At 38.7% G+C, this 18,963-nt stretch overlaps 2 protein-coding genes across 3 annotated transcripts; both read left to right on the top strand.

Annotated features, from left to right (window-relative positions):
- Positions 1-1,208: 1,208 nt before the first annotated feature.
- Positions 1,209-5,224, top strand: LOC137960101 (subtilisin-like protease SBT3.11). Its single transcript, XM_068807581.1, has 3 exons — positions 1,209-1,481; positions 1,595-1,692; positions 4,896-5,224. The coding sequence occupies exons 1-3, from the start codon at positions 1,297-1,299 to the stop codon at positions 4,964-4,966; spliced, it is 354 nt and encodes a 117-aa protein (XP_068663682.1). The 5' UTR covers positions 1,209-1,296; the 3' UTR covers positions 4,967-5,224.
- A 2,677-nt stretch (positions 5,225-7,901) lies between these two features.
- LOC137958823 (DDB1- and CUL4-associated factor homolog 1-like) lies at positions 7,902-18,413 on the top strand. 2 transcript variants are annotated; one of them, XM_068805980.1, is made up of 14 exons: positions 7,902-8,249; positions 9,340-9,421; positions 9,560-9,676; positions 9,764-9,942; positions 10,414-11,302; positions 11,388-11,485; positions 11,559-11,982; positions 12,893-13,498; positions 13,587-13,766; positions 14,099-14,596; positions 14,843-14,953; positions 15,070-15,188; positions 15,258-16,869; positions 17,567-18,413. In XM_068805980.1, exons 1-14 carry the CDS (start codon positions 8,065-8,067, stop codon positions 18,257-18,259), a joined length of 5,793 nt encoding a protein of 1,930 aa, XP_068662081.1. In that variant the 5' UTR covers positions 7,902-8,064; the 3' UTR covers positions 18,260-18,413. The 2 variants fall into 2 exon arrangements, with proteins under 2 accessions (XP_068662081.1, XP_068662082.1); XM_068805981.1 differs by lacking the exon at positions 7,902-8,249 and adding an exon at positions 8,857-8,866.
- The last annotated feature ends 550 nt before the right edge of the window (positions 18,414-18,963 follow it).

Here is an 18,963-nt window from a genome sequence, read left to right as displayed (position 1 = left end):
CCTCTTAACCGTTTAAAAGCTCCTCATCATGTGTTTAAACCCTGATTAAACTAAAATAAAGCTATATTTGCCAACGTGACTAGCGTCAGTCACGCTAGAGCTTCTTCCTTAACCCGCAATGAGCGGGTGGGAAGAAGGTTCTAGGCAACAGGGAGGTGGTAGTGATGACTGATGAGGGCAGTTTCGAGCCGCAGCAAGAGGGAAAAAAAAAAAAAAAAGCGGCAAGGCTTAGTGGCGGTAGCAAGGCAATAGCAGCCGAAAGAACAGGGACTAGAGCATGACGAGAGGGAGGGAGGAAGGAGAAAAATCAGTGGGTTGAGGGTTAGAGAGGAGGAAAACATCAAGAGAGAGTGAGTGAAAGTGAACTCAGAGGGTTAATATGGGAGAGAGTGAAATTAAATTACACCGGTAATTCACTTTTATTTTCACTCATGATTTTAGGTAAGCTCAGCGTACACCCGAAAAATAGATAAATAATTAATTACATATATTAATTTTAAATATATTTATAATATATTTAATATTTAAAATTATATATCATAAATTTTATAAGACTATGGGCTAATTCGTTTATCTAATTTAAAGGTAATGGTAAATACTTATGAACTTACTAATGATTTTAATTAAATTAATACGTTTTATTTAATATAATAATCATCTCCTAATATATAATAAAAACTATTTAGTCCAACTAAAATAATATGTAACTTTAAAATAAATCAAATATAAAAAAAATTAAATTTATTAACTTAAAATATTTTTTTATTTATGTAATTGATTAAAATTACACATAGCTAAATAACTAAATTCTATCCATAAATATTCTTAAAATTAAATGGTAAAAATAAATCTATACGTATGTTATCGAATAAAAACTTTTATAAGTTAAAGTAATCTTGTTTATATTAATTATATTTTATAAACAACACTTATAATTAATAAAAACACATTTTATTATACTTTATATAATAATATTAAAAATAAATAAAACCCCAATGATAGCGAAAATTCCTTTCTCTTCACTTTTCGTTTTTCTCCGTCATTTCTGCTACCAAAAGACAAAAGTAGACCTTTTTTCCTTCTTTCCTGCGACCGCCAAAGATGCCCTTCGCGTGTCACATCAAAGGAATGGACGCTTCATCAGTTCGCCACGTGTCAGCAAGTATCTTCGAGGATAAGAAACATGGTGGTTTCGGCGAACAGTGCGAGAAAAGTTGAAAAATCTGACAGAAAAAACACGAAAGGGTATCTATCAGCAAGATTGAGGCTTGAGAGTTTTGTTTATTCGAAGCAGAAATGACGAAGAGAGTTTTGGTTCTGTTGGCGCTGTTGGTGGTATCCGTAGCGAGAATGACGAACGCAGAGGGAAAGGGGAATGGCAATGCCAATGAACGTGCAGTTCACATAATTTACACAGAGAGATCTGAAGGAGAGGAGCCCGAGACTTATCACATCCGAACCCTAGCATCCATTCTTGGCAGGTCTCACCTTCCGATCCACTCGATATTTATTATTTTTGTGTTCAGTTTGCAAGTTACCGTTTTCCTGTAATTATGGATAATTTTTTATTTTATGGAGTCTTATATTCTTGCAGCGAGGAGGCTGCCAAAGAAGCTTTGTTGTACAGCTATAAGACCGCTGCCAGCGGATTTTCTGCTAAGCTCACTCCTGAGCAAGTTGCCGAGATTTCGAGTAAGTAAAAGTCTTTATTGGAGAATTTTTGTTGAAATTTCTGAACTTCGGTATGTGATTGATGCTCGAATGCTTTTGTTCTCTGAAATTTGATCGGATATTCTGTTTCTGGGTTTAGTTGCAAAAATCTCAATTGTGAAGTACATGTATTACATTTGCGAATTTGATGGTTTGCTAGCTTTATATTGACGTAATAATCAATAATTTGCTATCTTGATTGGAGTAATTGACCCAAGGATCTGCTGATAATTTTCGTTTCCTGAGTATGGTAGGAAAAATATGATGTTCAGATATTTTGTGTAGGAGGAACCCCGTTTTGATCGAGCCTTTGCTCTTTATGATTTGATGTCGATCCAGGTCGTTTGATCATACAGTTGTTCTTGTTCAATCTGGATTCTTATTATATACGATGCCCTTTGCTCTTTAGGGTTTTACGTCCATCCAGCTCATATGGTTGTTTTAGTTCAATTCTGGCTTCATACTTATATAGGGATATCAATTTCAAATAAATACTTATATGTGATATACCTCAGAGGCAAATCCTTTTAGCTCGCACTTAGATTGCTTTTGAATCCAAATACGTGACCTCCTTTACTGTTCTGTTTTATACTACAATTGCTACGAACCAGTTGTAGTACAAAGCAAAAGGAAAATCAAAGTTACGATGGATTCACAATTACAGAAGACAATTGTCCTAAACTATTAGATTACTGCTTTTTTTTCCTCCACTTTTCAGTTGGACAAATATAACTCTTTATACTAAAGAGCATCATCATTAAGTAATCATTTCATTTTAACAGAAGTAAATTCTTATCCAATATCAAACTCAGTTTGATCTGGGAGTATGAACTTACACAGGGGATGTTTGCCGAGTGATTGCCATGAGTTATCCCTCTTTGGCTTCTACTATTCAATTATTTATTTTTGAGGGGTGTATGGGGGTGGGGGAGGTTTAATGTTGTTTGTATGGGCCCCCTAGATGTTGTGACGAAGACAAATAACTGTTTCCACATGGGAACAATGGTGAATGGGGAGGGATAGTCCTTTCCCCTCTCCCATTTTTCTGTTCATAGTGCAAGAGGGAGGGAGGAGCCTCTCCCACTCCTCCCCTTCTTCCTCCTCCTTTTTCCCACCAAATAGAAGGGTGAAAGGTGAAACTGAGCGTTTCCTTGAGTCTGTTCTTCCTCCAATATTGTTGTTTTTGTAATCATAATTTTAAAAGAAAGGGCTCATTTAGTCATTTTATATGTCCTTAGAAGAAATAGTGACTGTGGTATTCGAAATATGGCACCTGAGATGACTTAGAAATTATTCTCCCCCCCTCCCACAAAGTTTCACTATATATCCTTTAGTCTTTTCTTTCTATTGTAACTGCAAAATGGGGGAGGCATTTGCTTCTGTTGTGCATTTCTTTAATTGCATTAGCTTAAACAGTAATCTGCTATTTGCTTCATTCTGGTACTGGATATTAATTCTTGAACTGACTCTGTTTTTTTCATTAAGTTCTTTGATTGTGATTTTCTGTGCTTTATGTCATTTTCATGTTATATCTATAGAGACTGTGAGAGTTAGCGTAGTTGGTATATTATTGCCATGAAAGAATTTCATATGCTTGCATATTAATGGTAGTTTGATGCTGCACCATTATACTCCTTCTGAAATTGACAGTGAGAAGAAGAAGAACGAGAGGGCAGAGAGTAAACAGGTCGAGGGGAAAAATCTCCAAAAAAAATCATTCATTGATCTTTTAAAGTATTACAATCCTTATATAATGACTCAAATCCTGATTGATAATTCAAATAACGAAAATGCCCCTAATCAAATAAAATTATTAATTCCAAAAAAAATCCAAAATATGAATTATAAAATTACAAAATATCTTCTAATCAATGCTAAGTGAATCACTACCCAACCACCATGTGGTGGGCTCCGCTGTGGCCCGATGCTTCCTGGAATACAACTGTGTGATCGGCGGCACAAGAGTAGTGTTCCCACCATAGTTGCTTTTTCAGTAGCTTGAACATCAATGACCAAAGATTTTTCCAGGAAGTAAATAGCTTCACATATCAACAATTTAAGCATAATTTGGTTTTCTAATTTGGTTTTCTATTATTTATATGCTTACATTAACAAATATCTTTGCATATTACTGGCGGTTGTTCTTTCAAACTTGAGAAAAAATAGGTTGTATGGGCAGTCATTTTTCTTATGATAGTAGTTTGATGAGTAAGCAAGTAACAAGCCTAGATTGTTGAATCTGTTGTATGGTGGATCTGATACATGAAATTTGTTTATAGTCAATTTTCACAATGGCAATAATTTGATGAGTAACAAACAACAGGCCTGTTTTGTCGAATCTGTTGTAAGGTGGAGTTGATATGTAACATATGTCCCATCTTATAATCCATAGGATAGGTTCTGAACTATGAACACTAAAGACTCTACGTGTTGGAGTAATGAAGACCCCATTTTTCTTTTCTTTACTTTTTTTTATCAGCCAGTAATTTGGTTTTCTGATATTTGAACCTCTCTACCCTTTGTCATTTTTTTTTGGTGCATAAACAGAAAGACTTTCACATGATGTTTTTTCTAAACCTTGTGGATGCAGCAGCTTCATCTCTCTTACTTTCTCAATTGCTCATTTTTTTTCATGGTTTTTTCTATCTTTCTTGGCTTGGTCTATATGAGATTTTCTGGGCACATAAGGGTTTCTAGTTGTTTATTCCATCTTCCCATCATTATGTCTCTTTGTATGCTTAGAGGAGAGTATACATTTTTTCTCTTCTCTTCACTCTTAAGTGCTATTAATTTTTTACGTGTTCTACTCATGTTTGAAGTCTGGTGTTCAGATGTTGTGTTGAGTAGCGCCATCTGAAGAGTGATAAGATTTTTATAGTACTTATGAGCTGTTTAGAATGTTTGCAGTTTTCTTCGAGTACCTATTCCTTTTATCAACTTATAGCAACTTACAGCAACTTAAATCGAGACATTAGAGTTAAGATAGTTAAAGTGTAATTTTATGGGCTTATCGACATCTGTGTGCATCAGGCCTCTAGCTTGGCATGCTGATATAGTGTAGAGACTGCTCCTAAAAGTAACTATAGAAATTTCCTGATCCCAAACAAAACTGTTTAGCTATGATGATTCTTCACTGTTTTTCCTTCTGGGAAATGCTGATTCTTAGTGTGCTCTGGAATTGGCAGAGCAACCTGGCGTTCTTCAAGTTGTGCCAAGCAGGACATACCAGCTGCATTCAGGACCTGGTCTTCACTAGGAAGCGAAACAAACGGCTGGGGGGCTTTCTTTTACAGAGAAACTTGACCTTTAAATCTACTCTCTTTTTCTTTGTTTATACACACATAATCACCGGATTGTCAAACATGCAGTATACGTTAGCCGCTTAGTCCTATCCCCACTGCGTACTCTCTTAAGTTTGGAAATGTGAATGTACTCGTCATTTGGCTTCCTCAAGTTTAAAGATCTTAGCTAACCAAATATCATAAATAAAGCGAGGAACTTTTGAGGTTCTAAACTGTCGCATAAATAGCAGCAAAGCATAAATAACAGCAAAACTCTGGAAATGCAACAGGCATCAAGCATCAGTTTCGCCCTTCAGCTCACAGGAGACTATCCTTCTCGTGTCTGCTCCTGTCTCGAGTGTGAGAGATCCTGAAAAAGGCATGACGCCTCCACGTAGAGACGGAGGTCTCGATAGAACCGAGATGGCTGCTCTTGTCGCCGCCGTCAATCGCACGTCAAGTTTAGCACCGAGCAGATCTCTTCCATTCTTGACGAGGTCTTTCGTACTTGTTCTAATTTCATCTCTCACCCGGAAGTTGGTCTTTCCTTCGACGGTCTTCTACAGACTAATGACGATGGCACCGGATTTTTCGATCGGGATTTTGAGGCGCTTGGAATATTTGTCCCCCCTGCAGCTTCTTCCTATAATGTTGATCTTGAACGTGTTCCGGGGAAGTGTACTCCCTCCTGGGATGTCGAGTCGCCGAGTCCTGAGATTCATTACGCTGCTACCTGGACCGTCGTCGAAGATTTTGGAGATTCTGATCAGAAGGAGAATAGGGCTTGTAATAATCGGAAAGGCTCTAAAGATGCCAGCAGGGGAGAAAGATTTTCGGATGCCTGCTGGTCGACGGATTTGAGTGCAGAGTTCAACAGGAAAATGACGTTTTTGGACTTGAGTTGCTTCGAGTTTAAAATATTCTTGAAGGAATTAGAGAGAATTAGGCTAGGGTTGATTCTGCACCAACACGAGATGAGAGATTCGATAGGAATAACACTTTATGATGACCATCTCTTCGATGAATCTTTTGGAAAGCTTTCGCCGGCGGCTGGCGTTAGATCCGCAGACGTTCGATCTCATTTCAAGACGGGCAATGCTCTGTCTGTCAAGTAAGCGGAGCGAAAGAGTGTACTTCTCGGATCTGGAAAACCGGTTCTATCATATTGGACCGGACCAAATCCAATTTCGCTTAACACTCTTTTAAACCAAAATAGTTCACAAACTTGGTTAGTCAATAACCTTGCACGCCAACTTCATGAATTTGAATCATTTATATGAACTTTAACTTTAAATTTGGTATCAGTGTGGACGAGTTCATGTGTACTGGAAAACAGTTTCCAATGTGCCTTAAAATAAAAAAAATAAAAAAAATAAGAGAATGAGTAACTTGTAATAATATACTTAATTAAAACATAATACCTAAACCTAAATTAGATAAAATAAACATGATTACTATACTAATTATTAATTTAATATATAATTAAAATATATTAATATATTTAATAATTAAATTAGATATTATGTTATTTAATGATTGCAATTTATTTTATATTAATACAGTAATTATGTGAGCTAATTAATTGTGCACATGATTAATTCTAAAAAAATAGATTTAAAAATAACATAAACGAATATAATAAATTAAGTTATTAATTTATTAATAACATAAAATATACTTTAACATAAAAATGAATAATTAAACAAAAAGAATTGATCAAAAACTAACTTTAACACATTATATATTTTTACGTATTATTAATTAATAATATTTTCCAGTTATATTTAAAACCATTGGTTTTATTAATTATAAAAAGGGTTAATTAAACCAAAATAAATATAATGAATAAATAAATAAATTATTTTATTAATAACACAAGATGGATTTTTTACTAATTTTTTTTAAATTGAGTTGACTTGAATTAACTTGGTTGAATCCGAGACTCGGGCATAACCAATGATGGTTTAATTTTTCCTAACTTAGGCAAAATAAAATTAGCAACAGTGCGTCTTCTTCCTCATGGCACTGCGACAAAGATGAGGCTACGCTGAAGGCGCTGCAATAGAGGCACTCCGACCTGGAAAGGGGGCGTTGCAAGGGCTGCAACGAAGACGACGCTATGCCAAAGGCTCTGTGACAGGAACTACTACAGAGCCATGCGATGATGCTCGACATCAAGAGGCCAAAAGGTATAGTGGCTTGGTGCGACGGAGACGCCAGGACAGACTAAGAGGGAGGCCGAGAGGAAGAAACAAGTCGGAGAGAAAGAAAAAAAAAATTCGGCCTCCCACTCCGACACTTCATCTGGATGATTTTCAAAAAACTACATAATCCTAAATCCGAAAATTAAACCTTGGGTGTCATCTTCATATTCATTTGATTTATCAATATGAATCGAACGTTGGTACACCACTAAAGGCGTTAGAAGATGAACTGAATAGTGGCTCCTAGATCACTACATCGTAAGCCAACTAACATTCCAATTATCCATAAATCACAAAATTGGAGAGTATGTAAATTAAGTGCCAACTAATAAAGAAAGACATAAAAAAATAGTCCGTAAGCTAATCTATTTAATCTCATACTTGACTGGATATTGCTTATATTGTAAGCATAATGAGTCAATCTATGCATTCTCCTAGTGAAAATCATATAGGGTTGAATTATTAAATTATTTAACCATATAACCCATAATAACCCAGCTGGCCAGTTGAATTTTAGTTTCCTCTAAATTTCAAATATATACGACTCAGACGTGGCACCGAGTTTAAAACATGGTGGTTACTCTTGTCTCGTCCGGTTTTTATAACATTGGTCCGTAGGCGGTAGAACGTACCACGGGGCGAGGAGGCGATTAGGTGTTTAAAGTAGTGAGACAGAGTGTGCTCACGCACTGCCGTTTCTTTCTCTCTTCCCCTGTCTCTCTTCATTTATAGACAAAACTCATACAGGTACACGCTCCTCTTCGTGACTGTCCTTTCTCGCTAGCCTCTGCCGTTCTCTGCGAAACCGAAAAGCAAAGAAGGAAACCCGGAAGGAAAGGGGGAAATTTTTTTATTTGCAGGAAACGTTAATGGATTCAGCAGTGGAAACGCGACGGGCGGCGGCGGAATCGGATGAGCCGAAGAACGAAAACGAGGACGAAGCGTTGCTTGGTAGAGCACAGAGGCTCATATTAAAGATCGTCTCGGCGCAGGCGAACCCTAGTCCCAAGATGCTTCATGCCCTCGCTTCTATCCTCGAAACGCAAGAAGTCAGGTGTGTCTTCCTTCTCACTTCTGAATTCTTATTTCGTGAATTTTTAAATTCGAGTGGGAATTGTTAGTTTTTTTCCCTTTATGTTTCTCTCTGTCCTCTTCTGTCCGAGGTTCCGTATTCCTATATAATACACGGATAGAACTGGGAATGCGCAAAATAACGTTAAATTTTCAAGGTATTTTAGGGTTCAGTAGTTTGAGTTTGTGGGAAGAGTGGACTTTGAGATCGTTGGTCTAACCTTTAATCTGGTTATTTACACTTCTAACAATTGTGATTAGTATTTTTCCCTTGTTGCGATTGGCTTTTATATTGTATGAATTTGAACCTGTTGATTTTACCTTGCTAGTATTTCCCTTCGTTAATTACGTTTATGGTACATTTTATAATGCCATGTTATTAAGATTTTTTTACTAACTTTTATCCCGTTTTAGTGTTTTTGTCTGTCTGACTTTTCAGTTATAATCTCACATTTGTGGAGAAGTAGCTAAGTGTTTAGGTGCAGAAATCAGCCGAACTTTACTTCTATAGTACTATAGTTGGATATTTTGGAACAACGAGTGCTTAGTATGCAGTTGAATTCTTTAATTTGAGCAGGATGTGTGGCGATTTCCTGTTAGGTGAGCAATCTTTGTGAGTGAATTGTGTTTGATTTTTTTTGTTATCTAAGAACTAACAAAATTACTTCTATGTGAGTGAATTGTGTTCAAATTTTTATGTTATCTAAGAACTATCAAAATTACTTTTTTGTGAGTGAATTGTGTCAATTTTTTATGTTATCTAAGAACTAATAAAATTACTGTCTCGTCTAAAACATTTGGTGGACGATATTAAGACTTTAAAAGGCTAGGAACTTCTATAATTTCTTGAACCACATTGGTGCTCTTCAGGACAGAAAACATGGAGTCATGTTAAGATATTTTTTTTTGTTGTTGTTGTTGTTCTGTTATTGTTCTTTTTCTTGTTCTTGATCCTCATCATCATCATCTTCTTCTTTTGTTCATCTTCTTGTTCTTCCTTTTCTTCTTCTTTTGTTCATTTGAAAGAGTTTGTCCATTACTTCTTATCATTCCTTGCTGTAACTTTGCCTCAGATATTTGCAAGAGTCGGGTAATTCTTCTTTCAATGGTGGTCGGGCAACTCATAATATTGGAAGACTGGGTAACCTTGTCCGGGTATATTAGTTATTTCTTGAATGAAATTTTTTGACTAGTGAAATAGTCTCTACTCCTCATTCTTTACTCGTAGAAACTATACTGCACCTTATTCAGTCTCTTTTTAACCTGTTTAAAATATTTTTGTTTCTCTTTCAGGAAAATGATGATTTCTTTGAGCTGATTTCATCTAAGTTTCTATCAGATAGTAGGTACTCTACTAGTGTACGCGCTGCTGCTGCAAGGCTACTTCTCAGCTGTTCAGCAACTTGGATGGTCAGTGCATTATTTGTTATCACTATAATCTTGTCCTTTGATGTCATAGGTGATTCTTGTTGACATGATTGCTTGTCCACCCTGTAGTTTCCACACCCTTTTGAAGATGCAGTTTTGGAGAACATCAAACACTGGGTGATGGATGATGTGGTGCGAATATCAGGCGACGAGACTAATTGGAAGCTTAAGTTGGGGCGAGACAAGTCCACAGACTCAGAAATTCTAAGGACCTATGCAACTGGACTCCTTTCTATAGCTTTGGCTGGGTTTGTTTTGAAACTGGATATCTTAATTTCTACTTCATTTTCACACAAAACATTTTTTAGAATTTTGCCAAGGCTATATCATTAATTTGATTGATTGCCAATACCAGTCAGTTGCCACCTCCTGTAGAAAAAAAAGTATTGAGGTGAAAAATGAATGATTTTGACAGTCCAATTGTACTCTTACTATTTTTGCTCTTAGATGTTAAATTTTGTCATGTAAAAGGAACTCCCATTTTATTATCTACTTTTTTTATGTGTTGTGCTTTCTTGAATGTTGAAACCTTTTACCTTGGTGAGACTTGAGAGGCCAAGACCTCACACTAGAAATCCCCTATTGACCATTATGCCAAAGACCAAGGCCACTTCCCGTTTAAATGCATTAATCCTGCATGTTTGATGCTCAGAAGAGGTTGAACATTGACAGTCACCTATATTCTTAACGGTACTTGTTTTCTTGCATATGTTAATCAGAGGTGGCAAAGTTGTGGAAGATGTTTTGACTTCTGGTTTATCTGCCAAGCTGATGCGTTATCTAAGAACTCATGTCCTTGTGGAGTCCAGCACAACACACAAAGATGTCTCTTATGCGATGGAGAGTAAGTATGCTTCTGGGACGGCTGGTGTAAGGAGTAGAGAGGAATCGAGAAGCAGGTACCGGCAAGCTCTTGAATCAACTCATGTAGATAGTCAACGAATAGGAGATGAGGCCTTATTAGATGATCAAGGTGCGAAGATGGATCATGAAAGAACTGGTGGCAGTTTCAGGCGTATTGATACAGATGCTTCTGCAGAAGAGGTTGGGGCGTATGAGGCTGCTGAGGATGATAGGGAACAGGTTGGTGAAGAGAGGTGGCAGCATGGTCGGGAAACACGTGATGGAAAGGCCAAATGTAAACAAAATAGAGATGAAGATGTTGAGGAAAATGCAAGAGAGGATTCATCAAGGCGGAGGGGCGGCCGAGTTTTGGGAAGGATAAGAGGTAAGGGAAAGATATCTGAAAGTTCTATGGATAACGAAAGGGATCATGCTTCTTCTTCCCCTGGTTCTGGACTACGATTAGGTGGGTCAGGACGCAATATTGTGAGAGAGAGGAATTCATCGAAATATACTGATAATAGAAGAGTTCATGAAGCTAAAAGGCAATCTGGCAGAATTGAGGAGGATAGTTTTGGTGTTGAAAGAGAGGAAAGTGATGATCGTTTCAAAGAATGCAAAGTTGGAACAAGGGATATTTCTGATCTGGTGAAAAAAGCTCTAAGAGCTGCTGAAGCTGAAGCAAGAACTGCCAATGCACCTGCTGAGGCTATCATAGCTGCCGGAGATGCTGCGGGTGAACTTGTCAAAAGTGCTGCTCTTGAGGTAAGTAGTTGACTTTACCAAATACCACCTTTTTTGTTTCTTTAAGTTTGTTCTGCATCCAAACTTAATCTTTCTCTATATTTAGGCATTGAAAAACACAAATGATGAAGAAGCTGCTGTTCTGGCTGCTTCAAATGCTGCTTCTACGGTCATTGAGGCTGCTATAGCAACCAAGGTCTCGAGGTAAGTGTTTATTTATTTATTTTTAAAAATATTTAAGGAAATGGTGGTTGTGTGATTCTTACTTTCATTATAGGAGTTCCATCAAAATCAATGCGGAATCAGTGTCTTCTAAGGCAGAGGAACTTGAAATAGAAGAGGATTTAGAAGATCTCAACATCTTAGATGAGGAAACATTAAGACTGTTAAGAGAAAGATATTGCATCCAAGGCCTTGAGATTCTGGGGGAGTATTTAGAAGTGCTGGGCCCTGTTTTGCTTGAGAAAGGGGTTGATGTATGTCTTGCATTATTGCAGCGTCATGCAAAGCGTAAAGTAGCATCAGATAACTTCAAATTGTTGCCTGAAGTTCTAAAACTAATTTGTGCTTTAGCTACTCATCGCCAGTTTGCTGCGTTATTTGTGGATCGTGGTGGCATGCAGAAACTCCTTGCTGTCCCAAGAGATTCACAAACTTATATTGGTCTTTCACTTTGTCTATTTACAATTGGTTCTCTTCAGGTAGGTGTACAGATTGACAGAATTTCTTTACCTAAATGATGTGATAAGGATGGGTGTGAATGCTCGGATGTCATCCATTTACTCTTTGTAAACGGCAGTATATGCTGAAGACAGTGAAATCTTGCGGCTATGGCCTGCGTGGGTAAAAAATATGAACTCTGTATATTGGGCCATTTTTTACAGAATTCTCCTTCTATAAGATAGTTCTGAAAGAATATTTTGTTAATCATATATATATATATATAAAATTCTTATAAGTTAATGTGCTCCCAAATTTGAATTGAATGACTTAATACTTGTTTTCTTTTTACTCTAATTTTTTATTTCTCTTTTTTTTTTTAATTTTTAATGATAAAATGAAGATAATGATGTTGTTGTAAATATAAACAAGTAAATGTCATTATCACCTTATCAACCTCACCTTATGGTGAACTCAAATCACCAGATAGGCTAATGCCAAGGCTGACAAGTTGGCAACAATGGAATCTTCTACATGAGAGTAGCTTATTTAATCTTCTGTGATATGTATTCTTTTGTTTTGTTTGGTTTTGTTTCTTTACCTGGCTGTACTTGCGGTTACCTTCTAGGTCACCTCCCTCCTCCTTTATCTGCTCTAAATTCTGATCATTTCCTTTTGAAAAAAAAGGAAAATGGCATTATTTTAACTTTTCTATAAAAGAAAATACTGGGGGCACCCAAAATAGGCTAGACTTGAGCGATTCCATGGTTTTTATTTATTTCATTGCATTATTGAAACACCTGCATTTAGTTTCTCATTGGCTACCTACAAGTCAGGACCATCTTGTCATTTTTCATGTTTGAGGTAAACAGTTCAAAGCATCTTACCTTATTAAACCTTGTCAAACCTTGTAACATCTTGTCCATTTGATATTTCTGAATTTTCATGCAGGGGATTATGGAACGTGTTTGTGCTCTACCTTCTGATGTGGTCAACCAGGTCATTGAAATGGCACTTCAGCTTCTGGAGTGCCCCCAAGACCAGGCTAGAAAAAATGCAGCTGTGTTTTTTGCTGCTGCTTTTGTTTTTAGAGCAGTCCTGGATTCTTTTGATGCTCAGGAAGGTTTACAGAAAATGCTGAACCTCCTGCATGGCGCGGCTTCAGTTAGATCAGGAAATAATCCTGGAGCTTTGAGAGGCCAGTCTAACTTGAGCACCCTCAGAAGTGATCGTTCGCCTCCTGAAGTTTTGACAGCATCAGTCAAGCAGATAGCATATCACACATGTGTTGCCTTACGTCAGTATTTCCGTGCACATCTTCTGTTGCTTGTGGATTCTCTTCGTCCAAACAAAAATCACCGAAGTGTTGCTCGAAATGCGTCAATCGCAAGGGCTGCATATAAGCCACTCGACATCAGCAATGAAGCAATGGAAGCAATATTTCTCCAGATACAGAGAGATCGGAAGCTTGGTCCTGCATTTGTCAGAGCTCCTTGGCCAGCGGTGGACAAATTCCTGGACTGTAATGGACATATTACCATGCTGGAACTGTGTCAAGTATGGTGTTGTGGGTTCTCTCTCATTGAATTGGACTATATGGTTCTCTTTAAGTGTTATCTTGCTTACTTTTGTTGTTTTCCTATAGGCTCCAACTGTTGAACGGTATTTGCATGACTTGGCCCAGTATGCTTTGGGTGTTCTGCACATTGTGACACTTGTGTTCCGCGGTCGTAAAAAGATTTTAGATGCCACTTTGAGCAATGAGCGTGTGGGTATGGCTGTTATTCTTGATGCGGCCAATGGCACTTGCTATGTGGATCCAGAGGTAAAAGTTTCAGTATAATATCCGATTTGGATATTGACATCTGACATATTGTGCAAAGTCAAATACATACTTGGCTTACAATTGCTGTACTAAATTTGATAACATTGCTTGGAATATTGTTGTTTGGTAACTTCTCTGTAATATGTACATAGGTTCACTGGCGCCCATACCTACATGTGTGTGCACACACATTCAAAACATATGCACATGCATTTATATCAAAATTTCATTTCTCACTATTTTTGTCACCTCTGACAAAAGATTCTCCTCAAATAGTTTTACATATTGTGAAGATTGTTGACATTGGTTGGGATCACTTTTTTATGTGGCAGGTAATCCAGCCAGCATTGAATTTACTAGTGAATCTTGTCTGTCCTCCTCCTTCGATTAGCATGAAACCCTCATCAACTGCACAGGGACAGCAACTGGGTCCTGTTCAGACTCTAAATGGTCCTGCTTCAGAAAGTAGAGAACGACAACTTGAGAGGAACATCTCCGACCGGTCTATGACCTTGCCTAATCAGAGTGATCCCACCAATAATACACAAAATGCTGTACCTACTATATTGTCTGGTGTAGTCGGAGATCGGCGAATTTCTTTGGGTCCTGGTGCTGGTTGTGCAGGCCTGGCTGCACAGCTCGAACAAGGGTATCGGCAAGCTAGAGAGGCTGTCCGTGCCAACAATGGTATAAAGGTTCTCTTGCATCTGCTTCATCCGCGGATATTCATTCCTCCTGCTGCACTTGATTGTCTGCGTGCTCTGGCATGTAGAGTCCTACTTGGCTTGGCAAGAGATGGGACAATTGCGCACATATTGACGAAGTTGCAGGTTTGTGACACTGTGCTTTTGTTTGTGGCATTCTAAAAGATGATTTTGTTCGTTTAAAAAAAAGATATTTTGTTGTAAAAACAAAACGTTCTTGTTGAGTGTTAAGAACACTGGTCATATCTGTCTTTAAAGTCATTTTTAAATAGTCTAATTTTAGATTGTTTTAGGCTAACTTGATATTGTAATTGTACTTCTGAGCTTTGAGTTTATATGATTGTTAGCTTAGCATTTTACTTAATCCATTAGGTAGGGAAGAAGCTATCAGAACTTATACGGGATTCAGGCAGCCAGGCTTTCGGAACAGAGCAGGGAAGGTGGCAAGCTGAACTGGCTCAAGTTGCTATTGAGCTAATTGGAGTAAGAGGCATTAGCAAATCTGTGTATTTTTTTTATTTTTAAAATTCTTTTGTGGGGAGTAGAAAATTTAGAGTCCTGTTCTGGTATCTATGCTTATGTATTCATGTTTCTTGCAGATAGTTACAAACTCAGGGCGGGCGAGCACACTAGCTGCTACAGATGCTGCTGCCCCAACTTTGAGGCGTATTGAAAGAGCAGCAATAGCAGCAGCAACTCCTATTGCATACCATTCCAGGTGCGCACATCTTCTCTTTGGTGCCATCCTTTTTGACTTCTCACATTTATTCTTCTCCATGGATTGCAGGGAACTTTTGCTTCTCATACATGAGCACCTCTTGGCATCTGGCCTGACCACTGCAGCTGCTGCACTGCAGAAAGAAGCCCGATTGACCCCTCTGCCATTAGTATCAGGTTCACTACCTCTTCATCACCAGACTTCTGTTCAAGAAACATCCTCTATACAATTGCACTGGCCATCAGGCCGTGCTCTTCGTGGATTTCTTTCAGAAGCACTAAAGATGCCTCCACGAGATGAGAATTCCCATGCCAAGCCTGACCCTAATCTTTCTTCTGCAAGGAGGAAGCCACTAGTTTTTTCGTCTAATTTCAGTTCTCAAGGAAAAAATCAACCATCTTCTTCTCTATCTTCATCCTATAAAATATCCTATATCTCTAGAACCCTTTCCACTCCTTGTGTAGGACAGGAAGCTCCAGTATCATCTGGTACTAGGACCATCTTAGACACTGAGCATTCTTTTAAGACTCCTATTTTATTGCCAATGAAGCGAAAGCTGGAGTGCAAGGATAACGGATTTGCTACCCCTACTAAGCAACCCAACACAGTTGAGCAAGGATTTCAAACTCCAGTCACTCAAAGGCATAACAGTTCTCGTAGATGTGGTCAAGGGCTGCAGTCAATTGGTTGTGCTATTAGTCCAAGTTCAAATGTGCGAGATCCACATGGAAGATTCACTCCATGTGTTGTCACTGACAACACAGATGATATTCAGTGCAGTAGCACTCCTTTAACTCCTTTAACTCCTCAATTTGGTTTTCCAAATGATGCCCAAACTGGGACCACTGAACGGGTCACCCTTGACTCGTTGGTGGTCCAGTATCTGAAGCATCAGCACCGTCAATGCCCAGCTCCTATAACCACACTGCCTCCACTCTCTCTCTTGCATCCTCATGTTTGCCCTGAACCGAGCCGGATACTTGCTGCACCGACAAACATAACAGCTAGACTCAGCACTCATGAATTCCGATACAGATATGCTGGAACACATGGCCTGCGCAAGGACCGACAGTTTGTCTATAGTAGATTCCGTCCATGGCGCACTTGTCGAGATGATGCTGCACTATTAAGCTGCATCTCTTTTCTCGGAGATTCTTCTCGGATAGCAACAGGTAGCCATTCGGGTGAGCTGAAGATATTTGACTCGAACAGTGGAAATGTTTTGGAGAGTCACTCATGCCATCAGTCCCCTGTCGTACTTGTGCAATCAAGTGTGTCAGGTCCCACCCAGCTGGTTCTCTCATCTGGCACTTATGATGTGCGGTTGTGGGATGCGTCTTCTGTCTCTGGTGGGCCTCTTCACTCGTTTGATGGGTGCAAGGCAGCACGGTTTAGCCACTTGGGAACAACGTTTGCGGCTTTGTCAACAGAAGTATCTAGAAGAGAGGTACTTTTATATGATATTCAAACTGTTAAGCTAGATTTGAGGCTATCAGATTGTTCAAATCCATCATCAGGCCCGGTTCGTGGACATGTACCTGCTCTTATACATTTTAGTCCTTCTGATACGATGCTTCTTTGGAATGGAATCTTGTGGGATAGACGGGCTTCGAGACCTGTGCATCGTTTTGATCAGTTCACAGATTATGGAGGTGGCGGTTTTCATCCTGCTGGGAATGAGGTATGCTCTTTAGGTGTTGTTGCTATTGTCACGATCTAGGTAAAAAATATAATGCCTTCTTACTATAACTTTGATATGTATTATATTTAGCATATGAAAATTATGGGGTAAGATAAAGTGAGGTGTATCCCGCCCTCTCTTAAAGAATAGACAAAGTTTATATACACTAATCTTTTATTATTATTATCATTATTTGTCTTTACTGTGTTGTACTATGTACCTTGGTGAGACTGGAATGCAAAGACATCATCTTAGATACCCCTCCCCTGGTAGTTAGGGAACCCTCCACCTCCCATCCCTGTCTCTAGTTGCAAGGATGTAGGGGACTCCTCCTTTGCATACAGAAATAGAACGTAGGGACAGGGTGGTGCGATCCCTTTGAAATTGAATGGAATTAATCTTAACGTGAATAACATTACAAGGCCATCCTCGTTCAGTCGCTTGTTTAACCCGGTTGAATTGGGCCAACCACTTTGTTTGGTTGATTGTTAGTCCAGTTTTGGCTATGGTTCTTCGGTTGCTTGGGTTGACCGGGATTCTAGTCCCTGTGCCCCTACTTGATTTGGTTGACTCGACCCAGATTTTGGGGGTTTTGGGGCTGCAGAACATTGGTTTTGATAATATTGATGAGATGATTGAATTATTGCATTCTTTTAATTCTCTTTTATCCTGATTGTTGTCTTTCATTTTGTTATAGGTGATTATAAATTCAGAAGTTTGGGATCTCCGAAAATTCAAACTCCTTCGAAGCGTACCTTCTTTGGACCAGACTGTGATTTCATTTAACTCAAGTGGTGATGTGATCTATGCAATTCTTCGCCGGAACCTTGAGGACATAACCTCAGCAGTGCAAACTCGGCGTGTCCGACACCCCCTTTTTCCTGCCTTCCGCACTGTGGATGCTGTCAACTACTCGGACATTGCAACAATCCCAGTGGATCGCTGTGTCCTTGATTTTGCAACGGAGCCAACTGATTCCTTTGTTGGTCTTGTGGCCATGGATGATCACGAAGAAATGTTCTCCTCTGCTAAATTATACGAGATTGGTCGAAAGAGGCCTACAGATGATGATTCTGATCCTGATGATGGAGCTGAAACTGATGAGGAAGACGATGATTCGGAGGCCAAGGAGGATTTGAACTTGGTAGAAGACATTGATGCTGATGAAGATAGTGAAGCCGATGACCTGATTAGCAATGATGGGGATGTGAGTATTGATGGGTTTGATGAAGAGGATGATGGGGAATTCCAAATGGACTTGGAAGAGGCAGCGGATATATTAGAGATTGTGACAGATGGGGAAGAGGATGATGATGACAGCCAGCTAGTGGATTCATTCAGCAGTGGCGAGGAGGAAGGGGATTTTGGGGGCAACGGTTTTACGTTCTAGTGTCTATAACATCAAATTGTTTTCATTTTCATGTTCATTTTTATTTTTATTTTTAAAGTGGAGGGGGACAATTACTTGAGAATACTTTCTGTAATTATTTGGTTTTCAGTTTTTTAATCCAAATCTGCGGGGGTCTTTCTCAAGGTAAAAAGAAGGTTAGTAGAAGAAAACGATGATGCAGAGGCTTCTCCTCCTTGTAAAGAGCGGAACAGACGTGGAGTGTCTTTAGCATGTGAAAAAGAATAATAAAGTGCTGAGTTATTCAATTTTTCTTTGTTTTTTGGTAAAGAATCATTGTATGATAGAGCACCGTCGCCCGAGTTATATTTTTTATAGCAGAATTAGAATTTGCAGAGATTGCTGTCGGTGGGAGTCATGTGATCATATTTTTCCGAGACAAAATAAGAGGATTCCATCTTGTTCAGTTTTGATTTGGGTTTCAAGCAGGTATCACGAAAGGTCGAAAGCAGCCCATGCCTTCGAACAGTTTTGATCGGGAAGCATGTTTGCGTGGCTGACTGTTCTTCTACTCCTTAAAAAATATTATTCATTCTTTCAGTGATCAGCATGCTCTGGAAACATGAAGCCATCATTCCTCAGATTCCTCTCCTTCCCGTAGAAGAAGACGGGGCAATGCAAAAAGTGCAAAAATTAAAAACACTGACTGTTGCAGACGACAAGTTATCTGCATCTACGGCAGGTCA

The sequence above is a fragment of the Aristolochia californica genome, unplaced genomic scaffold (assembly GCF_029961685.1).
Source record: "Aristolochia californica isolate CCGP_79_NKW_82.1479 unplaced genomic scaffold, dmAriCali1.0.hap1 SCAF_3, whole genome shotgun sequence".
Lineage (NCBI taxonomy): Eukaryota > Viridiplantae > Streptophyta > Magnoliopsida > Piperales > Aristolochiaceae > Aristolochia > Aristolochia californica.
The sequence above is the reverse complement of the archived record's forward strand: the minus strand, read 5'-3'. Positions and strand labels throughout refer to the sequence as shown.